Source organism: Phasianus colchicus, chromosome 3, assembly GCF_987193195.1.
Source record: "Phasianus colchicus chromosome 3, bPhaCol1.hap1.1, whole genome shotgun sequence".
Classification (NCBI taxonomy): Eukaryota; Metazoa; Chordata; class Aves; order Galliformes; family Phasianidae; genus Phasianus; species Phasianus colchicus.
In genome coordinates, this window is record NC_143438.1 from 20,266,728 (window position 1) to 20,292,248 (window position 25,521).

Below are 25,521 nucleotides of genomic sequence, written 5' to 3' on the forward strand. Positions count from 1 at the left end.
AGTTAATCTCTGCCTTTAGAAATATACAATCTTTCTGTGAAAGTGGGGAAAAAGTAGATCTGGAGGATTTAAAACATTACATCACAGAAGGAAGTCTTAGGCAAACATTCAGATGTTAATGGACCTATGATTTGAGTATCACAGTAGTCCCTCCTTCCCTCCCTCCCTCCCTCCGTCCCTCCTTCCCTCCACAGAATTTGAACCTTCTTAGGTAGGACTCTTTCTGTAGTACAATAGCAACTTCCAGAGAAAGTGTTTTAGTGTTTTGATTTTGAAAATATTCTACTAAAATATTCCACTAAAGTACTATTTATTCTAAAACACTAAAATTTTCTACTATAAAATATGCTACTAAAATATTGTACTTACCCTAGTTCTTTCTTTTTTTTTTTTCCCCTTAGAATTTTAGAAGATTTTGAATTCCTGCAGAATTATTTGCACAGTTATTTTGTAAACATTTGTAAGAGTTTACCAAAGCAAATAAATTGGCTTTGTTTTTAAAAGTGGTGGTAAGGAAGGACAGGAAGTGTTATGGCCTGCCATAACATTTACTGCAATAATCGATTAGACATAACTGCCTGTAGAACTAATATATAACTTCTTCTTGACATGCTTCTGGTGAGTTGTATTATCAACTTTTTCATTTTCTCTGAAGCAAACTAGCTGTCAGCTACTTGCAGGCTGAAGCAGACTGTTAGGTCATGTGGCCCAGTAAACTGACTCAGTCTGGCATCTGGTATTGGATGTGATTCAAGAATACTGTCACAGTTTCTGCATAGATTTACACAATGTACTTCACAATGCTCTCCATCTTATTATTCATACTTGATTTTTTTTGTCAGTCTTTTCCTTTGCCATATGTGTTATTGTTTGTACACATTAACAAGAATTATGGGATAATGTGCCTTTATCTGCCATTACAGAAAAAAAACAGTCATAGTTTTTTGCACCAACAGAGTTTATTGCAAGAAATGATTAACTTTACACTTACGGTAGATTTGTCCAATGATCTGACCCTAAAATTGTCTCTGTGTTACTTAGTAGAGAGGATAACAGAATATATTTGAAATGAATCATTTGCATTTTCAAACCTTTGTGGTATTTTTAGCATTCAGAATTTACAGAGAAAATGTAGTAGTGAAGAAAATTCATATGAATACACTTGTTTGTACCACATAGTCTTAATAAATTTAAATAATTCTGAAATGTAAACATATTAGGGGAGTTTCAATAAGATTTTTGCAGTTACGCTCTTGTCTTGTAGTTGTGTTCAAATAGCAAAGCAGGAATTAAAAAATAAGTACAAATCAGGAGGAAAAATGGAATACCAGAACAAGACTACTGGTGCATACAGTGTCAGAAAAAAATACCCTATTGCAAATTTTCCATATGTTCTTCAGCACAAAATGTGTGTTTTCTCCTAATGCAATACAGTATGTAGCGTATAAAACCAAGATACACTTGCATGTGTTTATTCTTTAGCTTAAACTGCTTTCTTGAAAATTTTAAGCATTCCGTGCCAAGACTATTTTCTAGTGCTGTGAAAGCCCCTGTTCACTGATGAAAAGTTGGACTAGATGACCTTTAAATGTCTCTTCCAACTCAAATACTGTGGTTCTGAGTCCAACCAATGTTAGTTCCTCTCTGTCTGTCCTTGCATCTGAATGTCAACGTTGCATCTCTTTTTATTGCTGGAGAATTTAGTTCAATTTAAATTAAAGCAATCAGCTACTTAACTACAGTAATTAGATGCTTTGTAATGTTTAATTGCCCCACAAATTGGATAGCTCAATATGGGTTACAAATAAGTATGCATTTGCCCATTGTCCAGTAACAGCATTTGAGGAGCCTATAACATAGTACGGTTTGATGAAATAAACACAATGTGACAAATCCTAGCTAATGCAATTCTGGTTAAATCAAAGAAATGATTTTTAGATTATACCACCTGAGTGATATTTCTGAAGCACAGTAAACACAACTAAACTACAGAATTGCTCATGCTACTAATTGCCAAGTCCAGTAAATTTGAGATTTGCTTGTGCTTGTCTTCTTATATCCTTCTTTCATTCTTTTAGCAGCCATTGTTTTGATTTCTTCTTGTTATATTTTTTTATTTTTTCCCCTATTGGTGGAAAATAAAAAGTATAATTATTTCTCTATATTATAATCCTAGCTTGATTTGTTACTAATTGAATGTAAACCCTTCAGCTTCAGAGAGACTCAGCCATCTCAGCTTTAGTTCCAAGTCTGATAACTGGATATAGGAGAAGAGGCAATATTCTTTGCATGGTTTCCTGTTTACAAATCCTTGCTTGGATATTATATTCTTCTTCCTTATGATATTCCTTTGTCCAGGAGTATGGAGCAAGGGGGACATTGTAATAAAGCCCAGACATACTTTGTTTAATACAGTGAAATAAGTAAGAAAATGCTGAGATTCCCTTTATAAAATTACATTTTTTTCTGTGAGCTTTCTCAGCATCTTTTTGATTTATTATTTTGTTTCACTACATTTGTGTCTGTAAGCCTCTAACTGATAATGGAAGAAAAATAGCAAGTTTCAGATGAGCAAGGTATAATGGAACAGCAGGACGCTTGCGAGCTGCTTAAATTAAAATGATGAGGAAGAAATAGATATTAATTATCTCAGGCTCCATTATCTTTCATTTCACAAGCAGGGAATATTTAACTCCCCAGGAAGAAAAGAATTAACTTCCTTTGAATTTTTCCACCGTAAACCAGTGCTCAAGAAGCAAAATGCTTCCTTTCAGACTGGAGAAATAATTTAAAATCCCATATAGGGGTAACTAGATGAAAGATCAGAATCCGGTATGTTCACTGAGCAGGAATGATGAAATGAAAAGGTAGACGAAGAAGAGACTATGTTTATGTTCGCTCTATCCCACAAACTTTGACCTCCTCCACAGTTACAAGGACCTACTTTCAATTTCAAGGCAATAGCTATAAATGTTAATAATTGCCTTTACCTCTTTCTCTGTGGCTTAGCTTCTTGCCCCATTACCAAAACCATTATGTTTTTCAGTAATTCACTCTCTACATAATCTCATTTCATGTCCCATGTTTCCTTTATTGTGTTTCACCTTGGACAGTACATCATGTAAATAAAGCCTATATCCATAATCTGCTTAAAGAGAATTCACTCTTGAAAACGCCATTCCAACTTGTGTCCATTATAGCAGATCTCTTTAGACCTCATTAGGTGGGACAAGCAGGTGAGTATTTTAAAAGCTATTTCAGCATCTGCGATGTAACCTTGAGTATGTATTCAGAACTTCTAGTTGTATTTAAAGGATGAGCATGAATCAGATGAAGACATTGAGAAAGATGTTCATCGGACCATATTTCTACTTCAAAAATGCCTACATTTTCTGTTAAAGACAGTGTTATAGTAGACAATGATCAGAAGGACAAACACAAATTCTTGGAGATTTTTAAGTATTTTCTCAAAGTAGAAATAGAGATTTAACATTCAAATAGGCTGGAGAATGTGCAAATTGATACTGAAGATGAAAATGATTGAGTTAGAACTGACTTTTTTTATCTGTATTTTTCCAATAGGGAAGAGAAAGCCTAGCTTCAAACTATTTTCTCTGTATCTTAGAAAGCATAGAAATAAATGATCTACTATTTGTGGAAAAGAGGTAGTACTTTTAAAATCTGTTTCATATGTATTATGATGGAAGAGCAGTGCATTGTCCTTTTTAAACCAGGTTTGACTTTGAGTTTGTTTAGCATTTCAACAAGCTGTGTGTGAAATGAAAATGAGCTGATTCTCTTCTACTTCTGTGAAAGTCAAATGCCTGTGAAGAATTTTGACACCCTCTCATGTCATCTCACATTTGTTTGATGCAGTTATTGCTGTTTTTCCATTATTGGTCTTAGGTTTTGGTTTCTAACAAATCCGAATCCCTTTTTCATTGCAGTTTTAGTACTGAGCAGCATTCATGGCAGAAAACAGGTTTGAAATGCTGCCTGTCCTAGATACCAGATAGAGCTAAAAATATTAATTAACATTCTACTTGCATTTTTTGTGTGCACTTATAGACATAGGAAATTGGTTCCTCTAACACCTTTTATTTTACATAAGAGAAAAATAATAATTACTTTCAAGCTAGAAAAAGCAATTAATGTTTCTTTCCTCCTTTTTTTCTTTTTGTTCTCAAGCTTCATTCTGATTTGGACAAGGGAGTGGGCACTGTTAAATATACCCTTTCAGGAGATGGTGCCGGCACTGTTTTTACTATTGATGAGACCACAGGAGACATTCATGCCATAAGGAGCCTAGATCGAGAAGAAAAACCTTTCTACACACTCCGAGCACAGGCTGTGGATGTTGACACCAAGAAGCCACTAGAGCCTGAATCAGAGTTCATCATCAAAGTGCAGGACATTAATGATAATGAGCCAAAGTTTCTGGATGGGCCTTACATTGCCAGCGTACCAGAAATGTCTCCAGTGGGTAAGAAGCTTTAAACTCTTGATAACTAATTGCATAACTCTTGATAACTTAATTGTCTCAATATGCATTTCCTGCTGAGGAGAGAAAGGGAAGGCTGAAGTGAAAATACGTCTTCAAAAAGTTACTGTTAGAAACGTCTCACTCTGTACTTAGAAATATGCAGATTGCCGTTTCTTTTTTTTTTTTTTTTTGCTTTATTTGCTTGTTTAATAAGTTATTGTCCTACACAGATGAGTCCTTTTAACTTTTAATTCCTGAAGACGTGAAAAGAATAGAAATAGTACTCATGGCAGATATTCCTTCAGAGATTCTGTACTCTCAGACATGATATGGCATGTGATGAAGTGTGTTCCCTTTTATTCCTTGTTTGTGTTCATTATTTGCTGTGAAACATCTTGCCGTTTCTTGTTCCTGCCTCTGTTGCTGCACAACTAATAGCATTTGCATAATCCCATAGTTATGATATGCAGCAGAATTCTTTATCCTGTTACCTCATAGGTGCTAAAAGTACTGATAGCCCTCACCTGGCAGTCACAAAGAAAAATAGAAGTGGGGGAGATCCAGCCAGACTTGGCTGTGGTCTTGAATACCTATTATTCAAGATATTGAGTGCACTAGATTCCTAAGCCAGAAAAAAAAAAAAAAAAAAAAAAAAAAAACAACAACAGAAGATTGATTGCAAACATGGTAAATTTTCATATCCATAAATGTTACGATAGGAGCAGAGAATTGTAGAATCATATAATTGTTTTAGTTGGAAGTAGTCTCGAAAAGTTATTTGGTCCAACTTCCCTGCAATGAACAGGGACATCTACGCTCAGATTATGTTGCTCAGAGCAGAGAATGGCTTGAGGGTAGCCCTGAAGAGAAGGATTTTTGGGGTGTCAGTTGATGAAAGATTCAAAATGAGCTGTCAAGGTCCACTTGTAGCCCAGAAGGCCAACTGTATCCTAAGCTGCATCAAAAGAAGTGTGATCAGCAGGTCAAGGGAGGTGATTCTGCCCCTTTTCTCTGCTCTTGAGACATCACCTGGAGTACTGCTTCCAGTTCTGGGGCCCCAAACACAAGAACTTGAAGCTGTTGGAGCAGGTCTAAAGGAGGGCCACAGAAATGAACAGGGGGCTGGAGCTCCTCTCCTATGAGTTCAGGCTGAGAGATCTGGATATCTTCAGCCTAGAGAAGAGAAGGCTCTGAGGAAACCTTGTAGCATCTTTCCAACACCAGAAAGGAGACCTACAAGAAAGCTGAGGAGGAGCATGGTAGCAACAGGACAAGGGAAATAGCTTTAAACTGGGTGGAGGTAGATTTAGACTAGATATTAGGAAGAAATTCCTTACTGTAGGGATGGTGAGACACTGGAACAGGTTGTTGAGTGAGGTTGTGGATGCCCACTCCCTGGAAGGATTCAAGGCCAGGCTGGATGGGGCTTTGAGCAACCTGGTCTAGTAGGAGGTGTCCCTGCCTATAGTAGAGGGATTGTAACTAGATGATCTGAAAGGTCCCTTCCTATACAAACTATTCTATGATTCTATAAACTATGGATGTTTGGTAAAATACTAATCATGGTTTGGTTTAATGGGGAATTCTTTTCAAAGTATGCTATGCACTATAGCTTTTACATTGACTGTGATTTGCAAGACTGAAATGTAAATGACTATTATGCAACCTGCAGACATCTACGTAAAATAAATAGATTTCAGTGTATTCTCCTTTGGAAAAACAACAGCAAATGCTATGGCAAGAATACATCCTCTTGACCTCCACATTATTCTGGCACATGCACTACCTCTAAAAGATTTACTCATAACAGTTTATTTTCCTCCATAGCAAAAATTAAAGATGGATGAAAATTGATCAGAAAAGTCTAGTCAAGGAAAAAATATTCTAAATGGAGACCTAAACTCCAATTAGTGGTTACTAAAGGTTTTGCTGCTGGGTTGTCTTACTGCAAAAATACAGACAAATGCCTTCTATGATGTGCGAGGAGATAGTGCCTTCTCAGATCCAGGTCTTCCCACTTCCGTTCACTCTCTTATCACTGCTCTTGCTGCCACAGCCAAGCTCAGAATTTTCAGAGGATTTAACAGTTACTGCTTCCCATTATCAGTACTATTTAGTTGCACCTATAGAAGTGCCTAGATCTACCATTGTCTGAGGATAACGTAGAAAATCACTTTGATTTTTTAGCTAGTGTTTTTTAGCTAGTGCTAGCATATGGTTGCTTTGGCAGAAGTACTAATAAACATGTCCTGTTTTTTTTTTATACTAAGATTTTTTAGTCATCAGTTTTGAAGTCCCTAATATTTTAAACTTCACTTACTATATTTTTGCAACAGTGTCTATTATGAAATGCATGCATGCACATTGTCTTCTGTGGGAAACACGCTACAACATGATTCTTTCCCCCCTTTCTAGTAATTTCTATGACAGGTGATGATGGCCAACAGTTTACTGTTTTTTATTGTTGCACGATACTCACATGCAAAGATTAACTGCATAGAAACTTATGCTAGATCATCATAGAATGGCCTAGGTTGAAAAGGACTGTAATGATCACCTAGTTTCAACTCCCTGCTACAGGCAGGGTCACCAACTACTAGACCAGAGCCACATTCTGTCTGGCCTCGAATGCCTACAGTGATGGAGCATCCACAACCTCTTGGGCAACCTGTTCCAGTGCATCACCACCCTCTGAGTGAAAAACTTCCTCCTAATGTCTAACCTAAACCTCCCTGGTCTCAGTTTAAAACCATTCCCCCTTGTCCTATCGCTATCCACCCTCATAAACAGCCATTCCCCCTCCTGTTTATATGCTCTCTTCAAGTACTGGAAAGCCACAATGAGGTCTCCCCAGAGCCTTCTCTTCTCCAAGCTAAACAAGCCCAGTTCTCTCAATCTTTCTTCACAGGGGAGGTGCTCCAGTCCTCCGATCATCTTAGTGGTCCTCTTCTGGACTTGTTCCAAGAGTTCCAAGTGTCTTTCTTGTGCTGGGGGCTCTCGGTCTGGATGCAGTACTCCAGATGGTACCTCAGAAGAGCGAAGTAGAGGGGGAATTAATTGGTAATGATGAGCAGAATATAGACAAAGTTCAGAGAGAAACAGCAAGTAAAATTCTTAAGACAACACCTACTGTAAACACAGAGTATATATTCCATTTGGACACTGCAGTAAAGTTACATATGCAAAATACCTTTTAAGTACCACACTCTGTAGTGGTGGGAGAGGAATGTCTTATGAAACAAGGTGTCCTTCAGAGCCCTTACACACTGTTCAGAAATTTTCATAGCTACACTGTTCCCAGTTTTATAACATCTATTAATTGCGGTCACTGAAACTTTGGTAGCTGAAAATATACCATAGCATTCATTCCCAGATTCAGAACTCTAGTCCTAAAGCTATAATAAAATCCTGTGCCTTAGTGATAGAAAAAGATATAAAAATTCGTAGGATCCTAGTATCAGGTTTTCTGAATATAGATAATGTTTAGAGATACTATGAGACATTTGGATACAGCACCTATATTTTCTAATAACTGTGTTATTGTCTATACATGTTTTAGGTGAAAATTTGACTTTTTCCATGCAAATTTTCCTTGAAATTATATTAAATTTATTCTACACTGTCTGTAGACCGAGGTTTTTTCTTTGATTGGTTTTTGGTTTGTGTTTTTTTTTGTTTGTTTGTTTGTCTTTTTTTTTTTTTTTTTTTTTTTTTTGATTGGTTGATAGGTTTTTCCCTGTAGTCACTACTGCTCCTTAAAAAATATTAAGATTGTGCTCATCTTTTAGATTTTTCTGAAGACAAGATAATTTTGGGACTACCATTTCTATTTAATGATGCATTCTTTACTGGGAACCAAATTTCTTCATGTGCTATTTACTCAGAAAAAGCAACATCAGCAGGATGCTTTCTATGCTTTAAAACTAATTTAAGACACCTGCAAAACAGAATACCTACCTGTTTTACATCAGAAGCAATTAACCTCACACCTTCCACACATGGGGTGTAATCTACTCAAGTACAAAAAGGGGTTACAAATAGATCTATCACAGATACAGACAAAAGAAGTACTACTTGAAAAGCGTCTTAGTTAAAGACTGCTGTATCATGCAGGCTACTTTACTAATGTATGATTTTCATTTTTGAGATACTTTGTAAGTGTGAATAGTTTCTATACTGTAGTGGAAGGATGCTGTTATCTCAGAAGCTGACATCATTGCTCACATAACCATTGGAGCAAGGAGCTGCAGAATACAGGAACTGTATGACAAAGTGTTTTTTTTTTTTTTTTTTTTTCTTTATTCTGGTATTTGTTTGATTTAGCCATCTTTATCTGAAAATGTTATTTTGAAATAATGTGAATGCCAAAATGTAGCACAAACCAGAAATGGAAATCTCCATGTATGAAGACTGAGAAGGGGAAGGTAACTTCTAAGTAACTTCTAAATTTGTAAGTTAGAAAAATATGTTGTCTTTAAATATAGCTTAATTAATTTTGTTGCTGATTCTGGTGGCTGTACCAGCTCCTGCTCTTGAGAGAATGCAAATGCAGAGTAGGTTTAAACACAAGTTATCCCATTATTGAAACTTCATGTCCAAGTGAATCAGAACTACAGCATACCAGCATTAAAAACACGCTGAAGGAAAGAGCTAAATATGTATTCCATAGATAAAGATATGTACAGAGATATCTGCATTTCTTTAAATAGACATATTTCAATTGATCATCTTAACAATGTATTACATGTGACTAATTTATGACTTCTGCCACAATTTGCTGTTTGTTCTCTAAGGTGCTGCCATTATTCCTCTATGCTTACAGCTGGGACTGTACTAAACTCATTAATTCCCTAAGTTACAGATACCATGTGTTCCTTCCCAGGCAATTTAGTTCCATACCTTTCCACTAGATTAACTCTTTATTGCTTTGGGGAGCTCTACAAACTACAGGTCATCATGGCAGTTCTTTTGCCCTTTTGGTTATTAATTAAATAGTAATGGAATATGTTCAGATTACATAGCTGTATTTCTGATTATAGTTGAATTCTACTTGAAATGGCCTCAGTGGTAACATTACAGTGCTCTATGATGCTAGAAAATTGGTATCAGGTTATTTTTACTGGGTGTCCCCCCTGGTACAAAACAGCAACTAGAACATAACAAGCATGTTATGTATATTCTTCCTAGTGCAGGCTACAGACAGTCTCTGTGAAGTCTCTGGCACTATTCCTTCTGAAGTTAATACTTCAGTAAGGGTTATACTTAAGCATTGACAGAAGCTTATAATGTTTAAGTATATGTTTAATGTACCCAGTAGTTTAATGTAAAAGGATGTCAATCTGTAGAAAATTAATCTGATGAACTGGTGGGCAGAGAGAAATTCAGGAATCTGCATGCTGGTTTAACATTGCCTGTAGTCGTCTGCCTTTGTGTAGCCAGGAGCTTACCTGGTGTAAGATATTTAAATGTAATTATGTAATGTCATGGGGAGATGTCTGGTGGTACAATCTGTGCAGCCTCTGTGTACAACTCTACCATCTCCACTATGATCTCCATGCTTTTTTCTGGTGTTTAAAAGTCCTCAAGACAGTGATGGGAATTGGATGAAATATTCAAAATAGAATTGCACTCAATTTGAATAGGAGGATAACAATGACTTGTTTATGCTCTTTTCTATATCTAATTCAATCATTTTTCCTCTTTTGTCCATGGGTAATCATTAAAGATAGCTCAGGAGGATTTTCCACAGTGATTCCGCAAACAACATTTGATACGTAACTGAGCTATGACCCATCTGTGTGACAGTTCTGATAAAGTAGATTTTCCCAGGTGTGTTACTTTCACAGAATCATAGAATTGCTCAGGTTGGAAAAGACCATAAAGATCGTAAGTCAAACCGCAACCTATCCAAACTTACCCTAACTCCAATTATTCTCTGCTAAAGGATGTCCCTGAGCACCACATCTAAATGGTTTTTAAACACATTCAGGGCTGGTGACTCCACCACTTCCTTGGGGAGCCTTTTCCAGTGCTTAACAACCCTTAACATAAAGAAGCTTTTCCTGATATCCAATCTAAACTTACCCTGGCACAACTTGAAGTCTTTTACCCTCATCCTGTCACCTGTCACCAGTGAGAAGAGACCCCATTTTTACTGTAAGCACCTTTCAGGTATTTGAAGAGAACAATAAGGTCTCCTCTCAGCCTTCTTTTCCCCAGACTGAACATTCCCAGTTCCCTCAGTCTCTCCTCATAGGGCATATTCTCCAAGCTCCTCACAAGCCTTGTTGCCCTTCTTTGGACCTGCTCCAGCACCTCAATGTCCTTTCTGCATTGAGGTGCTCAAAACTGAACACAGTAATCGAGGTGAGGCCTCACCAATGCCGAGTACAGGAGCAGGATTACTTCCCTAGTCCTGCTCACCACTCCATTCCTGATACAAGCCAGGATGCCATTGGCCTCCTTGGCCACCTGGGCACACTGCTGGCTCATATTCAGCCAACTGTCCATCACAGAGTGAAATCTCAGTGACTTGGTACCTTTGCACTCCCCTGCTATGTTTTGCAGTCAATTGTTTCATTTTGTCAAGTTGTCACCTGCTTATATGTTCTCTTTTACTGGCAATCTATGAGTTCAGATGGCAGTGGCAGTCTCCCTCTAGTAAAAAACACGTCATTTATCCCCACCGTTTGATTTCTACATTTTATTTAGGTATCAAAAAGATGTTTTCTCTTTTAAATTGTTACTATTATTGTTGCTGCTATTTTCATTGTTATTCATTTATTTATAAATAACTCTTTGGTTTGGAACCTTGCTCAAAGCTTTATGAAAATTGAAATACTGTTTTTCTATGTAAATAATATATATATACACACTCCGTGATTCACTTAGCAGTTTTAAAAGGCTTTTTAAAGAGTGGCTTACTTTCACAACACTGTAATAACTCATAAAATCATAGAATAGCTTAGATTGGAAAGGACCTTAAACACCATCTAGTTCCAAATTGCCTGCCATGGGCAGGGCTGCCACACCAGATCAGGGTCCAAACCAACCTGGCCGTGGAAGCCTCCAGGGATGGGGCATCCCCAGCTTCTCTGGGCAGCCTGTTCCAGGACCTTACTGCCTGGGTAATTAATTTTTTCCTAACATCTAACCAAAATCTTCCCTCTTTTAGTTTGAAGCCATTCCCCCTTTGTTTTCATTATTAGATAATCTAAAAATTAGGTCCCTTTCTGTTTATAAGCTCCCTTCAAGTACTGGAAGCCACAGTATAGTCTTCCGAGAGCCTTCTCCAAGCTAAGCAAGCCCAGCTCTCTCAGACCTTCCTCATGAGAGAGGTGTTCCTTTCTTATGACCATCCTCATAGCCCTCCTCTGGTCCCTCTCGAACAGCTCCACATCTACATCAAGTCTTTTGATGTAGATAGGTTTCCCAGCCAGTACTATTATTATTTTGTAATTAAAACTAAGCTATTTGGTTTTATTCTGAATGTGGATGTGTGTTATTTTTATGATGCTGAATCATGTTAGTTCTTTTAGTATACACTGAGAAGCTTAGTAATTATTAGTACTGCATTGTGGTTTGCATAACCCTCTCTGGGTTTAGAATATATTGCATTAATGTTGTTAGGATTATGAGTTAATTTTTGTCAATGACACTATCACTGAAGGAAGGGTGTTCTAGTGTAGCATTGAGAAATGCAGTAATTGTTTCTAGACAGGCACGTGGAATGTCTAAACATAAAACATATTGTATTGATTGTTGTTTTAGTAGCCACTGACCAACTGTAACTGCTTTTTCTGTACCACAGAATGGCTCTAAATTTTAAATATCTTTTCAGCAAGACCCGTTCTTTTGGCCACCAATTGGCTTTAAACATTGAAGATATTTTAAAAGTATTGCTTTTCTTAGCCACCAAGTGACTGTAAACCTTAAATATGTTTTATAAAAGCTGCTTTTCAAGTTGCTCCCAGCATGGCTAGGAACATCATTTTTCTTTACAGACAGAGCTATTTTTTTCATATTAGTTCAGTTCTATTTATATTTTCTTTCAAAGAAAAAGTGAAAAACTTCACTGGCACAAGGTAGGTCTTCATTCATGACAAGCAATTAAGTCCTAGCCATCTTTTTACAAAGAAACTGCAAGTAATGAGAACAAGCCAGATTTAAAATGCATTTTTAGAATGTTTTATGTGAACATGAGCATATGTAAATATAGTGTTCTTCTCCTCCATTTTAGTATATAACACAGCATTAAGTCAAAATAATTAAAGCAGACTTGAATTATATTCTATACTACAATAACTGGTCTAAGAAATCAGTCACTGATGGATTGTGACTCAATCAAGTCATCATCAGTCCTACAGTAGGACAAGACAGAAGGCAAAATAGTCTCTAAGCTTGCTAAGCAAATGGGAGTCACTAAACCAAAAAAGATTAAGGGCTTTAATTCTGTATGCAGAAATAACTCCATGTGGCAAATTAGATGTAATTCTAGGAAGGCCCAGAGTGATAAGAAAAGTGTTCATGACAATCTGGCTTTAATAGAACAATGAGAAAAAAATGTAAATTGCAAATATTCTGTGAATGATAGATCATTCTCTGTTTGGAGAATTCTGTGAGATTTAAAGTCTACAGCAAAGATACTGCAGATAAAAATGAAAACTTAGGAAAACGGATCTTTTGAAAACAGGGGTATGAAACTGCTGCAGAATGAAGAACAGCACATGAAGGAGTATTTTTAAATGGCATGTTGCCCAATTAAGAAAGTGTATCTGTCTGTGGACATTAAGATTCAATGATCTTAGATACTTACCACTTCTCCTCAGCTGTAATAAGGTACAGCACGGATGGGCAGTCTAACACAATGTCTATCCCATACACATTACATTTTTCCTGATTAAAGGATTATTACAGATCTTACATGAACTTATTCTCCCTCCAACCTCTGATCAATATAGATTTCAACAGAGCTGGTTGTAACCTTTCCAAAGGAGTAATTATTTTTATAACCTTCTGTAGAACTGAAAGATAAAGACATGCAGTTCCGTTAAAATGTTTTCTGAAAAAAACGATGTCCATTTTGTGAGTCATGCCCCTGGTCAGCTAATTGACATTAAACAAGTGGCTTCTAAATTACTAGAGAACCATTTTTTATTCCAACCTGAGAATCCAAGCATGGAGTAGACCCTTGCTTGTTAGCAAGCAATCTGTAGGCCAGGCAGCCTTCTCTGGAGCTGAAAATATACTGGTTTGCATGTTTCTCAGTTTCTCTGCCATGATAAGGTAGGTTGCCTTGCTTCCTAGTGGCTTATTTTCACAACACTGCAATAACTTATAAAATCATGCAAAGAACACGTTCTAAAGAAGTAGGAAGAAGATCAATGGAAATGAAGCAAACTGTCCTCTGCCTATAACTCAGCAGAGTCAGTATTATTTTATGGTGTGTGCTAGTACTTTTTTTCTGGAATGAAACAGGACAAAATGAAAAAGAACAACTACCTAAAAAATAGTAATTTAAAAATATTCCACAGGCAGCGTTACTTGCCAGTTGTGTTTGGGTATCTTTTATGCATAAGCCATCAGCAACAGTGAAATCATTGAGGGCTAGAGAGAAGACTGGAAATAGATGAACTACTGATTTCAGATAGGTGTGAATGTAAAGAATGATAGCTGAGGAAGTGGGAAAACTTTACAAAGTGTAGAGATTTCATTTTGAAGGAGCTATGGGAGAGGACTGTAGCACCTTTAACACTGTTTTAGCTTTGATTCAGAATGGTACTCCTGAAGAGGCTGATATGGGTTCTGCTAACAATCCACAGGACCATTCTTTTATTTTTTATTAGAAGTTTAAAGAATACCAATTTATTAAAAAAAAATAGTAATCATGGTATGAGTATTCCTATGGAGGTGTTTTAAAGGATCAGGGAAACAACATAAAGTAGACAAAGGGATCTCCACCAAAGGCTGCCTGACACACCAATATGCACACATCATTAGGAGAGAATGCATTTGCAGATACTCCCACAGATGTAATTTCAACTGACCACTTTGATCTTACTTAGTACATAGATGCTTACATCTGATTTTCCCTGGAAGTAAATTGTTGAGTACTTGTCAATCCACTGAAGATGAAATGATGTTCTGTGGATAGAGATTCTGAGAAAGAATGTAAATTGCAGTGGTCAATCACACGGTAGGCAGATCAGGAAATCTAGAGTTCAAGAGTATTTGCTATTATACCATTCATATTCATGGATGCTGTCCAGACATACAATGATGAGATCAAGAAAGCTAAGGCACAGATGGAACTAAATTTTATGATGGATGTGAAAAATAACAAAAAGAGGTTCTACATGTACATTGGATAGAAGACTCAGGCCAAGGAGAGTGTACTTCCTCTGATAAATGAGAAGGGAGATCTGGCAATATCTGTGATGAAGTGACAGCATCGCTGAACAAAGGAAAGGTAACTTATGTCATCTATCTGGACTTCTGCAAAACCTTTGACATGATTCCACATCACATTCTTATCTCTAAATTAGAGAGATATGGGTTTGAAGGGTGGACATTCAGTGGATAAAGAATTGGTTGGATGATCATTGCCAAAGGGTTGTGATCAAGGGCTCAGGTCAGTGACAACTGATGTCCTCCCAGGGATCTATCTTGGAGCTGGTGCTCTTTATCACTGACTTACACAGTGGGATTGAGCATGCCCTCAACATGTTTGGTGACAACACTAAGCTGAGTGATGCAGTTAACATAATAGATGGAGGGGACACCAGAAGGACCTGGACAGGCTTGAAAAGTGGGCCCACGAAAACTTAATAATGTTCAGCAAGTCCAAGTGCAAGGCATTGCACATATCTGATTTGGGGCAGTCCCAGGTATGTGTACAGACTGGGTGAAGATCTCATTGAGAGCAGCTCTGTGAAGGACTTGAAGGTCCTGATTTATCTGAGGGAGTGCACTCTCAGCATTGTCTGTAGTAAGGTCTGGGGTCCTTACCACAAAGATGTGGAGCTGTTAGAGCAGGTCCAGAAGAGGGCCACAAAGGCAATCAAAGAACTAGACCTCTCTTATGAAGAAAGACTGAGGGAGCCTGACTTTTTCATCCTGAAGAAGAGAAGACTTTGGGGAGACCACATTGTGCCCTTCCAGTTCTTGAGAGAATCTTAAATGTAGGAGGGAGACCAACTTCTAACACGGTCTGGTAGTCATAGGACAAAGGGGAACGGTTTTAAACTAAAAGAGAGGATATTTAGATTAGATATTAGGAAGAAATTCTTTACTCAGAGGGTAGTGAGGCACTGGCACAGGCTGCCCAGAGAAACTGTGGGTGCCCCATCCCCAGAGGCGTTCAGTGCCAGGTTAGATGGGGTCCCGGAAGACTGATTTGGTGAGTGATAATCCTGCCCATGGCATTGAAACTAGATATCTTTAAAGTCCTTTCCAACCTAAGCAATCCTGTTGTTCTATTGTACTTCATGTATGTTTATTCCTGTTAGTAAACCATGCATCAGTTTTACAATTGGTTCTATTCTAAAGTAGTATCCTAATTCTTCTGAAACATAACATTTTTATGTGGCTATGTTTTCCGTATTGTTTGACCATAGGAAGTTCAAATTAGAAGCCTATTACCATCCTGCCTCTCTAAATAACTAGTACTAGAACCTAGAAGAAAGTTAAACACACATTTATGCAGATTATCGTGTCATCGTCTTTACGGAAGGAGGTTGTATCCAGACACAACTTACTGGTTTCTCAACTCTGTTTAAAAGGGCACGTCAGATACTTCTTTCATTTCTATTTTGTTAGTTCTAGTGACTTCATACTCTCTAAATTGGTCACATAATTCTACAAAATATTTCCTTTCCTATTTTTGACATTTCTGACTTTGTCTGGAAATAAAAGATGGATAGAAATAGTTTGTTTATTTTTGATACAGTATACATCTCTATTATGCCCTGTCTTAAACAGAAGAAATCTTTAAAATTCCATGTGGAAAACTTTTATTGTCTCAATTACTTCCACTTCTTGCCTCTGAGACCCCTTTATTTCTGCTGACCTTTAGCAATAGGACAACAGTAATCAATATTTTCCACAGTTTCGAGAGAATTCAGATGAGTTATGTGCCTGAATGTTCATATGCTCAAGATTGTAATTTATGGTCTTGCAAGACATGATAGAGACACAGATGCTCAAATTATCAGCCTCACTTGCTTCTTCTCTGGTTCAGTAACTCCAAATTCATCTACTTTTTCTTTCTGCATCCACTCCATCTCACCTCATCCCTGAATTCCAAGCCAAACCATGTCATACTGTTTTTAGCTGATGTTAGATAGTCCTGGGGTTCTTTCATAGTTCTTGCATGTGATTCTGAATGAATTACATTCACAAGTTTTAAATGCTTGCACTCTATTAATCACTGAGCAAAATCCAGTGGGACATAGCACCTCACAGTTCAAACAGCTGATGATCCCACGTGCCTTCAAAAGATCATGCAGAAAAAAAAAAGAAAAGAAAAAAAAAGAAGAAAAGCAAACAAAAAAGCCAACTTCCCCTAATTGCAAAGAATAAAAAGATGGTTTAACATGATATCTTGAAGAACTGTGTTTGTCAGTTTTATTTGCTGTGCTACTGGAGGAATGAGGAGGGGAACATCTACATTTATGGAGGAGGAGAAGGAGTGTCTGAATATATGTAAATTACTGCTTTTATTTGCTAAAATCCAGATTCAGACACTAGAGTACTGGGATTGCTACAGTAGAAAGAAATAATGAATTCCCTTTTCAGCTTTTCTTTATGACAAATAAACAAAAGCAAATTCTGTTATTTCCTGAAGGAAGTGTTTCATAAATGACCTAAAATGTGCCGATATGGACTGCTTTCCTAAAACCATATGAAGCTGGTTAGTTGTAAAACAGGAATCTTAGTTTGGGCCACTGCACAGCAAGAAGAGATATTTGAACTGCTCATTTAAAGGAAACATATGGGATGAGAACCACACTAGCACATCCTATTGATCTACTGCTGGGCTGAAGTTGTGGAGCTTCAGTAATAGTTATACTGCAATATGGATACTTTATGTTTTAGCCACCTTTATCAATATACTTTGGGGAGCACAAGGGGACAATAACAGTCTTGATAGAGTAGCTTTTATGGCAGTGTGTTGCAAGGGATTTCAGGACACTAAATCAACTGCCGCCTTGTGTAGATGTCCTGACAGTTCATATCCACTGTTACACTTACCCAGACTGGCTGTGTTAAGGCCATTATCAGCCTCCCTGCCCATATTGCTAATGTGTTTTATGGTTTGAATGTTTACTGACTTGCATGCACATTGTGTCTGTACTGCTCTTATCAGCTGTAGAGTTCTTGGACTTGATAGTAAGATCTCATTAACGAGTGTTTTTTACCCGCACGTTCTCACACAATATTTGTAAATGTATTATGAAAATGAAAAAGTTTTATGGGCAACTTGATTTTTATTTATTTATTTTTACTTCTCTAAGTGCTGGCCATGGAAATGATTTTGAAAACCATAGGCAGACTCCCAAACAGCAATTAAAAATTGAACCTAAAGCCTAAAACAGCACTGAGCTAAAATTTTCTGGTATGCATTAGAGATGTGAACCAATATGTTTCAGAAATTTGGCCAGGCAGTTGGAGCAGGATCTCTGGAGCTCAACCAGATCAGACACAGTTCAAATTTCATACTACAGCAGTAAGTGATCTGGGATATGCCATGAAGGATTATATGTCCATACAGATTTATTTCACTGATTCCAAATGTAGTTTCTTAATACCTGCCTAAACCTGCCTAAACCTGGGAAAAAAAAAAAAAATCTATGATTTTTTTCCATGGGTTCCTAAAATGTCACCTAAGCTTTCCTGCAGTCTGCTTGCGCACAGAACTGTCTGAACTTTACTCTGCTGAGCAGCCAGATGCCAATTAATGCTTAAGCACTGTCAGAATTCATAAAGTAGATATACTTAATTCTTCTTTGGAAGCCAGTCAGTGACATTTTCAGAGTTCAGTGTTATATTCCATGCAAAATTTTGCTGGAGGAGAGGTCATCTGTCTTTGACTGCAGTGAGGTAGGTAGAAAACTTGCACAATATGCTGGAGATGCAGCTTTAGTTCTTTCCTTTTTTTTTTTTTTTTAAACGGGAATCTTTGAATACCACCTTTGTTTTAACCACCAGGCCATAGAGCCTTTCTTAATCTTTCTCACTTCTCCCTCTTTTTGGCCTGGTGAATATTTAATGATCCTATATAAAACAAATCAGCTTCCTTCTTGAAGAAAGTAATGGTCTGAGCATTCACTTAAAAAGCAGGAGATAAGCATTCAACCACCATATAACAGAAGATTGGCTTCCGCTGGGCATTCAGGAGGAAACATCACCTGCTTATCCATTTTTCAGAATTAGGTTGTTTTAAGCCATTAACAGAGAAACAAGTTCAAAACTGGTTTTCTACAGCAAATAATTTCTGAGAAAGATATTATCTAGGGCACAACTTTTCTCCTTGGTGTTTCTTACAGGCTACAGTAACTTTTCACAATCAAGCTCTTTTATACAGATTGTATTGTTAGGCATCTAAACAACACCAAGTAGAAAAAAGCTATATCTGGGTTTACTGTGTTTTGCTATGGCTGGTTTTATTATTCATGTCCTTAGTATCTCTGTGCTGTAGCTGTTGTGTATAAACACATCATGTGAAGTTACTTCTCTATTTTATAGGTGTATTCTTTAAAGTGGTAAAAACTGAAAGAGATCTTAAATGCTGCAGCATATGTGATCAGAAAATTTAATGTACAGAGGGAATATTCATTTCTAAGCTTGCTTCTTGATGCATCAATATTTCCTGAACTGATGCAGCACAAATGAGAGTGCATGTATAGAGGACCTGAGGGGAATTCACCTTGGAAAAACCTCTTTTTTTATATGTTTGGAAAGGAGTCAGGAAACAATTACATTTGAAAAATAGGAAAAAGTATTGAATAAAAAGTTGGCAAGCAACTCACAGCTGAAAACAGGCTAAAGATTTAACAGTCATTAAAAGTCCAAAGCATGATTAGTTCAGTGAGTTAAGACATTAACTGTGTTGTCATTCTTTTTGTATGTGTGGAGGAACGTGTATGGATTATTAAAATCCACTTGATAGCATTTGTCACAGTCCTTTGTAGTTGTATGGTTTCACTGTCTTACTCTCAGACCTAAATTACAAAGGCTGACAAGTTTGCACTTTGAGTACTCGAGTACTAGAGGTCCCGTAGCATGTCCAGAAAAGGGCAACAAAGATGGTGAGGGGTCTGGAGCACAACTCTCGTGAGGAGCAGCTGAGGGTGCTGCATTGTTTATTCTGGAGAAGAGGAGGCTCAGGGGAGATCTTATAGCTGTCTGCAACTGCCTGAAATGAGGTTTTGGTGAGGTGGGTGTCTGCCTCTTCTCCTGCATAACTAGAAATAGGACTAGAGGGAATGACCTCAAGCTGCACGAGCAGATATTCAAGTTGGATATTAGGAAAAAGTTCTTCTCTGAAAAAGTGATCAGGCTCTGCCTGGGAAGTGGTTGAGTCACCATACCTGGAAGCATTCAAGAAACGTTTAGGTGTAAGGGACATGGTTTAGTGAGGAATATTGGTGGATGATTGGACTGGATGATGTTGGAGGTCTTTTCCAACCTTGGTGATTCTATGATTCTATGATTCATTATTGTCACTTTCTTTCCTCTAAATATCCAGCCTCCATCTGAAAGACTTGTGGCTGTGAGAGCTGCAACCTCACCTCTTATTATATATGCATGCCAAGAGAAGTTCCCAGTGTCTGCGATTTCACTTTTCTCATATTTTTGTATTACTTTCATATTGAAATTTTGTGAGAAGAATGGCATATTGGTTTCCTGTAGCTTTGTTTTGAAGTCATTACCAATTTATAGGAAGTCAGCAACATAAGATGTTCCAATATTTTATTTTAATTTCAGTACAGAGTTGAAAATAGTTCGAGCAACTATAGGCAGAATTCTAGGAGTTGTAGATGTACATAATGTCATAATGCCCTGAAGAAATGTATAGGTATTTCACATGCTCATTAACAAAAGAGCCTGATTCAGCTTCGGGCTATAGAAGGATTCCTTTCTGTTTCAGTAATTACAGTGAAAGACCAGGGCTCTGATAGTGAGTTTCTAACCCACATTAAAAAAAAAATATTATTTTACTTGGAATTAAGATCTCCTCTCCTCTCCTCTCCTCTCCTCTCCTCTCCTCTCCTCTCCTCTCCTCTCCTCTCCTCTCCTCTCCTCTCCTCTCCTCTCCTCTCCTCTCCTCTCCTCTCCTCTCCTCTCCTCTCCTCTCTTCTCCTCTCCTCTCCTCTCTTCTCCTCTTCTCTCTTCTCCTCTCCTCTTATTCTTATCCTCTTATCCTTCTTCTTCTCTTCTCTCCTTCTCTCCTTCTCTCTTTCTTTCCCTTTTTCCCTTTTTCCTTTTTATTTATTTATTTATTTATTTTATTTTTCTTTTTTGGCCAAAGGTAACAACTTCAGTATTGCATTTTATCTGGGCTCCAGAGAGCAGTGATTTTGATCTTCAAAATAGAGAGAAAAATGCTTACGAGGGAAAAAAATCCCAGTGCTTGCCCAGAATAGATCTAACAAGTAAACGGTTCAAATTTCTAGGTGTTAAGAATGAGGAATTTCTTTGTTGATGATTTCAACAGCAGGAAGTATAGAGCTAAGCATTGTTTATCACTCTTAGCTATAATTTTCTGGGTCATGGCTATGCCATACAAATATTGAAATACCTATATTTTTGTGTGTATGAGTGGCCAAAATCTGTATGTTATTTTGTTCTCAATGAAATTTAAAAAGACATAATGCATATAAAACATAATCAACCTAATGGAGGTATAAAGAAACCCATAATAAGCTATAAGAACTTAAACTTAAGAAGAATGCTGCAGTCTTGCTGCAAAACAAAAGACAGCAGAAATCCTTTAGATTCTGAAAACAACTGAATTTGTAATCAGTGCCTGATTTTACTTTTTTTTTTTTTTTTAAAGTTCAGGTTTTTTAGTTAAGGAAATACTAATTTTTCCCTGTGTTTCCTTCTAAAACTAGATTACATGTGAAATACTTGGAACATACTTATAGAGCCATGTATGCCTTGGCTGACATGAGAAGAAGGATATATTGTAGTCACTGGTATTGGTAAGATGTTAACTTACTTAGTGGAATGATGCCTCAGAATTCTTAAAGAAGAACTGTTTTATATGTTGTAAGAAAGATTTTCTTGTCCTTACTATAGTGGTAAGAAGGAAAGGCACATATTTGGAAATATATATGGTGTCTTTAACGCAACTACTGGAATACTGTACTCATGGTGACCATGTACCTGTGGAGTGAAAACATCACATAGACATTCTGAGAGATGTGTTTTTCACCGTTACCTTTTAAGCACTCCAATTTTAAGGCAGAAATTCATAAATTCAGGTGAGGTTTTCAGCATAACCTAAAGTTGATCAGCCCCTAAACTTATAATATTGCAGCCACATCTGTCTCACAACAGTTGGTAAAAGGCAGATGTATGTACAAGAGTGTGACAGTCCTTCCTTGTGACTAGCACAAAGTCTCACAGGTCACACACACTGTCCTTTCCCTGTGCATGTTATGCTATCAAGTAATTAATCCCTGTCATAAAGTTTATCTGCTACTGCCTTTACTGATAGAGATACTTTCATTTTCATCATCAAGAAGTAAACTCCTGGCATGCTTCATACACCTAATCTGTAATATATGCACATCTGTACTTCATTCAGTCTCATCCAAATTAGAGAAATAAAATGTTGTATTGAATTATAACTCTCACTACCAGTATTTAATCTTAAACTGTCTGATACGTCAATATGCGTTTGCTTTCTGACATTTGAAAAAAATGAGGCTCCTGATACCTGAGTTACCCTGTATTTTTACAGTTAAGCATGTAAAGTGTCTGACACTGTGTTCTAATTTGCAGAACATCGAATGTTACCTACTGAAAGTCTGCAGTAGTGAATTAACAGTTTTTTTCATAGCAATTTTAAAATATTTTATTCTGAAGAGAAAATGTCAGGATTTCACCTTTTGTGTAAAACAACATCAGAGTTACAGAACTGCAGCCGTATTCTGACATGCAGAAATAAACAATCTCAAGCTCTTAGGTTTATGAATGCAGGCAACTCAGAACCTTACTTTTCTCCATGACTGATTTTCTCTTCAGTCTCCCATACCCATTTTTGTACTCTCTTTTGTTAGTGAATTACTGCTGCAATATGAGAAATGGAGACTAGCCAGAGCTTTCAGGCCTGTTTTTTTTTTCTTTCTTTTTTTTTTTTTTTCTTTTTTCTTTCTGCTGTTCAGCATTTTGTTTCTCTGAATACTCAAGAAATAGAATGTTACCCATGTACAGAGGTAAATAAACCTTAAAGGAAATCCTATTTCCTGAATTAGGATTTCTGAAAAAGCTCTCCGTATTTTTAGGAGGAACGGGATTCTTCCACTAGTAAGAATTTTGTGACTGCATGTAGCAGTACTTAAAGTGCAATTGAAAAAAATGACCAGGAGCGTATTTTTCACTGGTTTCATGAGGTTCCATGAACTTTTATTGCTACTGATGTTCACATCAGTTCTGATTTTTTTTTTTTTTTCTCTACTGACTGTAAATTAGTTTCTTTCACAAATTCTCAGGTAGCTCTTCAAATCTTGTACAGTTCTGCAAAGCATGTTAACACTTAATCATGGTATGCATTCAAACATCAGACTACATCTTTAAAACAGATTTAAAGAATGTATCTTCTAATTTTCAACTACTTATTGTCTAAACTATCCATAATACATGTGGAATAGCAGATGACCTGTACTCATTACATATTTATTAATCTTAGAATACCAAGGTGAATTTTCTAGTAATATTTAAGAGAGAAATCATACAAGGATATTACACGTTTGCTGTCAAAACTCTTTGTCTTGAGGGGTGTTTTCTCACTTGTTTTTAATACAGTGCAATTTTAAATTAGGATTATAGTGATATACAGCATTCAGTGTTGCTGTTTTTTTACTTGTAGGCCACATGGAAGGCTAATGATTTTTAAAGATCTTTTCTTCATATATATTTTTTTCTTTTGCATTTGTACAACAACGTGGAACATATTCCCTTCTGCCATTTGTCCCTTTCCTAAAGATTTTTAACTTGGAAAAAGAACTTTCCGTTTTCTTTCTTGTCTATGTTTCATCTGGGGACCATACTCTGATACTAGATTATTTTGTTTCACAAATTTATGCTCATGTTATGAAATAACAGTGAGAGTTAATAGAATCTAATCTTATGGGGGAGTGACGAATGTATGTAAAAGCTATTTCCCTATCTTTTAATATTTCATTCAATTTGCCATGCAAATTAAAAGAGTTATGACATACAAATAGGTCTGTACAAGTAACTGAGTTTTCTTAGTTCACTGACTTGGAAGATTAGGGTGACCTAAAAGAATTACTCATTTTGAAATAAAAGCATGAAAGTTTCAAAACAAAGTCATTTTGCATTTCTAATTATTATTTCTGAGAATTTTGTGTTGAAGCTACTCAATACATATTTGGAAATATCTGTTACTAAGCTAAACCTCAGTTTCTCAGTAGGTTGCATGTTTTTCAAAATTCAAATATTATTTAGGATTGTGTTCACAAGGTCAAAAAGCATAATAAAGCCTTTTTAGGAATTTTTTATGTTTGAAATTCTTATAGTGACAATTTGAATTGTTTTGTAACAAGACTTCTTCTAGTTCTTTGCTGGCTCAATATTGTGCTATATGCGAGAATGACTTGGAGACTTCATGCAATGTGTTGTGCACCTCAAGATGTTTTTACAAGTAGATTTCCCAGCAGAAGCGTAAACAGACATTTATCCCAGGTGTCCGTGCACAAGAAATATGTCATTGCAGATCTTGTAAACATCGTGAAAATGTTCATAAATATTAAATATTTCTAGGGTATTTTTTTAAAGACATTTCCTAGTATTTTTAGCCTCTCTAACATGACAAATATCACAATGTAGAGTTTGTTTTCCTTTAGAAGAGCTGTAGAACTGCATCCCTTTTTCCAGCCACTTTAAAGTACTACAGAGTGGTTTGCATGCCCCTCGCAATTTCAACTGTGTGCCTTAAGTCCCAGCTGGTGTAGTGCATTCCTGTGCTTGTAGATTGTTGAGCTCTGATAGCCCTCCTGATGTTGGACGGCTGCGCTGTCAAAGCTCAGGGTACTGATCTTCAGCCATTTAAAGATTTACTTACCAGTGGTTTTCAGTAATTCACAATTTTATTAAGCTACCAGTAGGAATCTGATAAATCACCTTTCTATACCTGAAACCCTCACAGAGCCTGCAAAAGGCAGATGATGGTAATACAGAGAAGCTGCATTGAATTCTAATTGAAATCATCCTAAACTGGAGGAGGAATGTGTTTTATTTCCTAACAGTATAGTTAATATTGTCATTGTGTAGTTAAAAATATCATCAATATTTACAGTGCCAAAATTGATTTTATTACACAGTACGAGGATGACCTATTACACAGTAAAGTTCTAATGCTTGAATGCAAAGTATTTAAGTAATATTCAGCGAAAGATTCATTGGCCAAGAGAACTGCAACCAGCCACAGCTCCTTGAGGTGTTTACAGAGGACCTGCTCAGCAGTCCAGTTCTAGTGTCAGCCCAAAAGTCAGTACCTAGAAGTTGTCTGCAAACAATTCCATGCTCTGGACTGGCTGCATGGAGGCCACAGAGCAGAAGTATTTGGGAGCCAATACTCAATGACAAATGTTATGCCCCATGTAGTTTAGGTTTTTAAAAATGTGGCTGGCAGGGCTGATGTTGGCCCTTCTGAGGACAACAGAGGAGCAGATTATACAGCTCTGTGGTTGGCATTGCACATGAGACATGAGCCAGCTCATGCCATGTACGTGACGGCCCAAGAAAGGCTCTAGCAGACACCAGCTCATTTTTTGTTGTTGCAA

The 25,521-nt window shown here is 37.0% G+C and overlaps 1 protein-coding gene across 1 annotated transcript in view; it reads left to right on the forward strand.

The window, feature by feature from the left end:
• CDH12 (cadherin 12) overlaps nt 1–25,521 on the forward strand; it is a 294,089-nt gene that overhangs the window by 170,766 nt on the left and 97,802 nt on the right. The window contains exon 4 of the mRNA XM_031589241.2: nt 4,189–4,483. Within this exon, the coding sequence (XP_031445101.2) occupies nt 4,189–4,483 (295 nt within the window). The remainder of the gene's footprint in view (nt 1–4,188; nt 4,484–25,521) is intronic.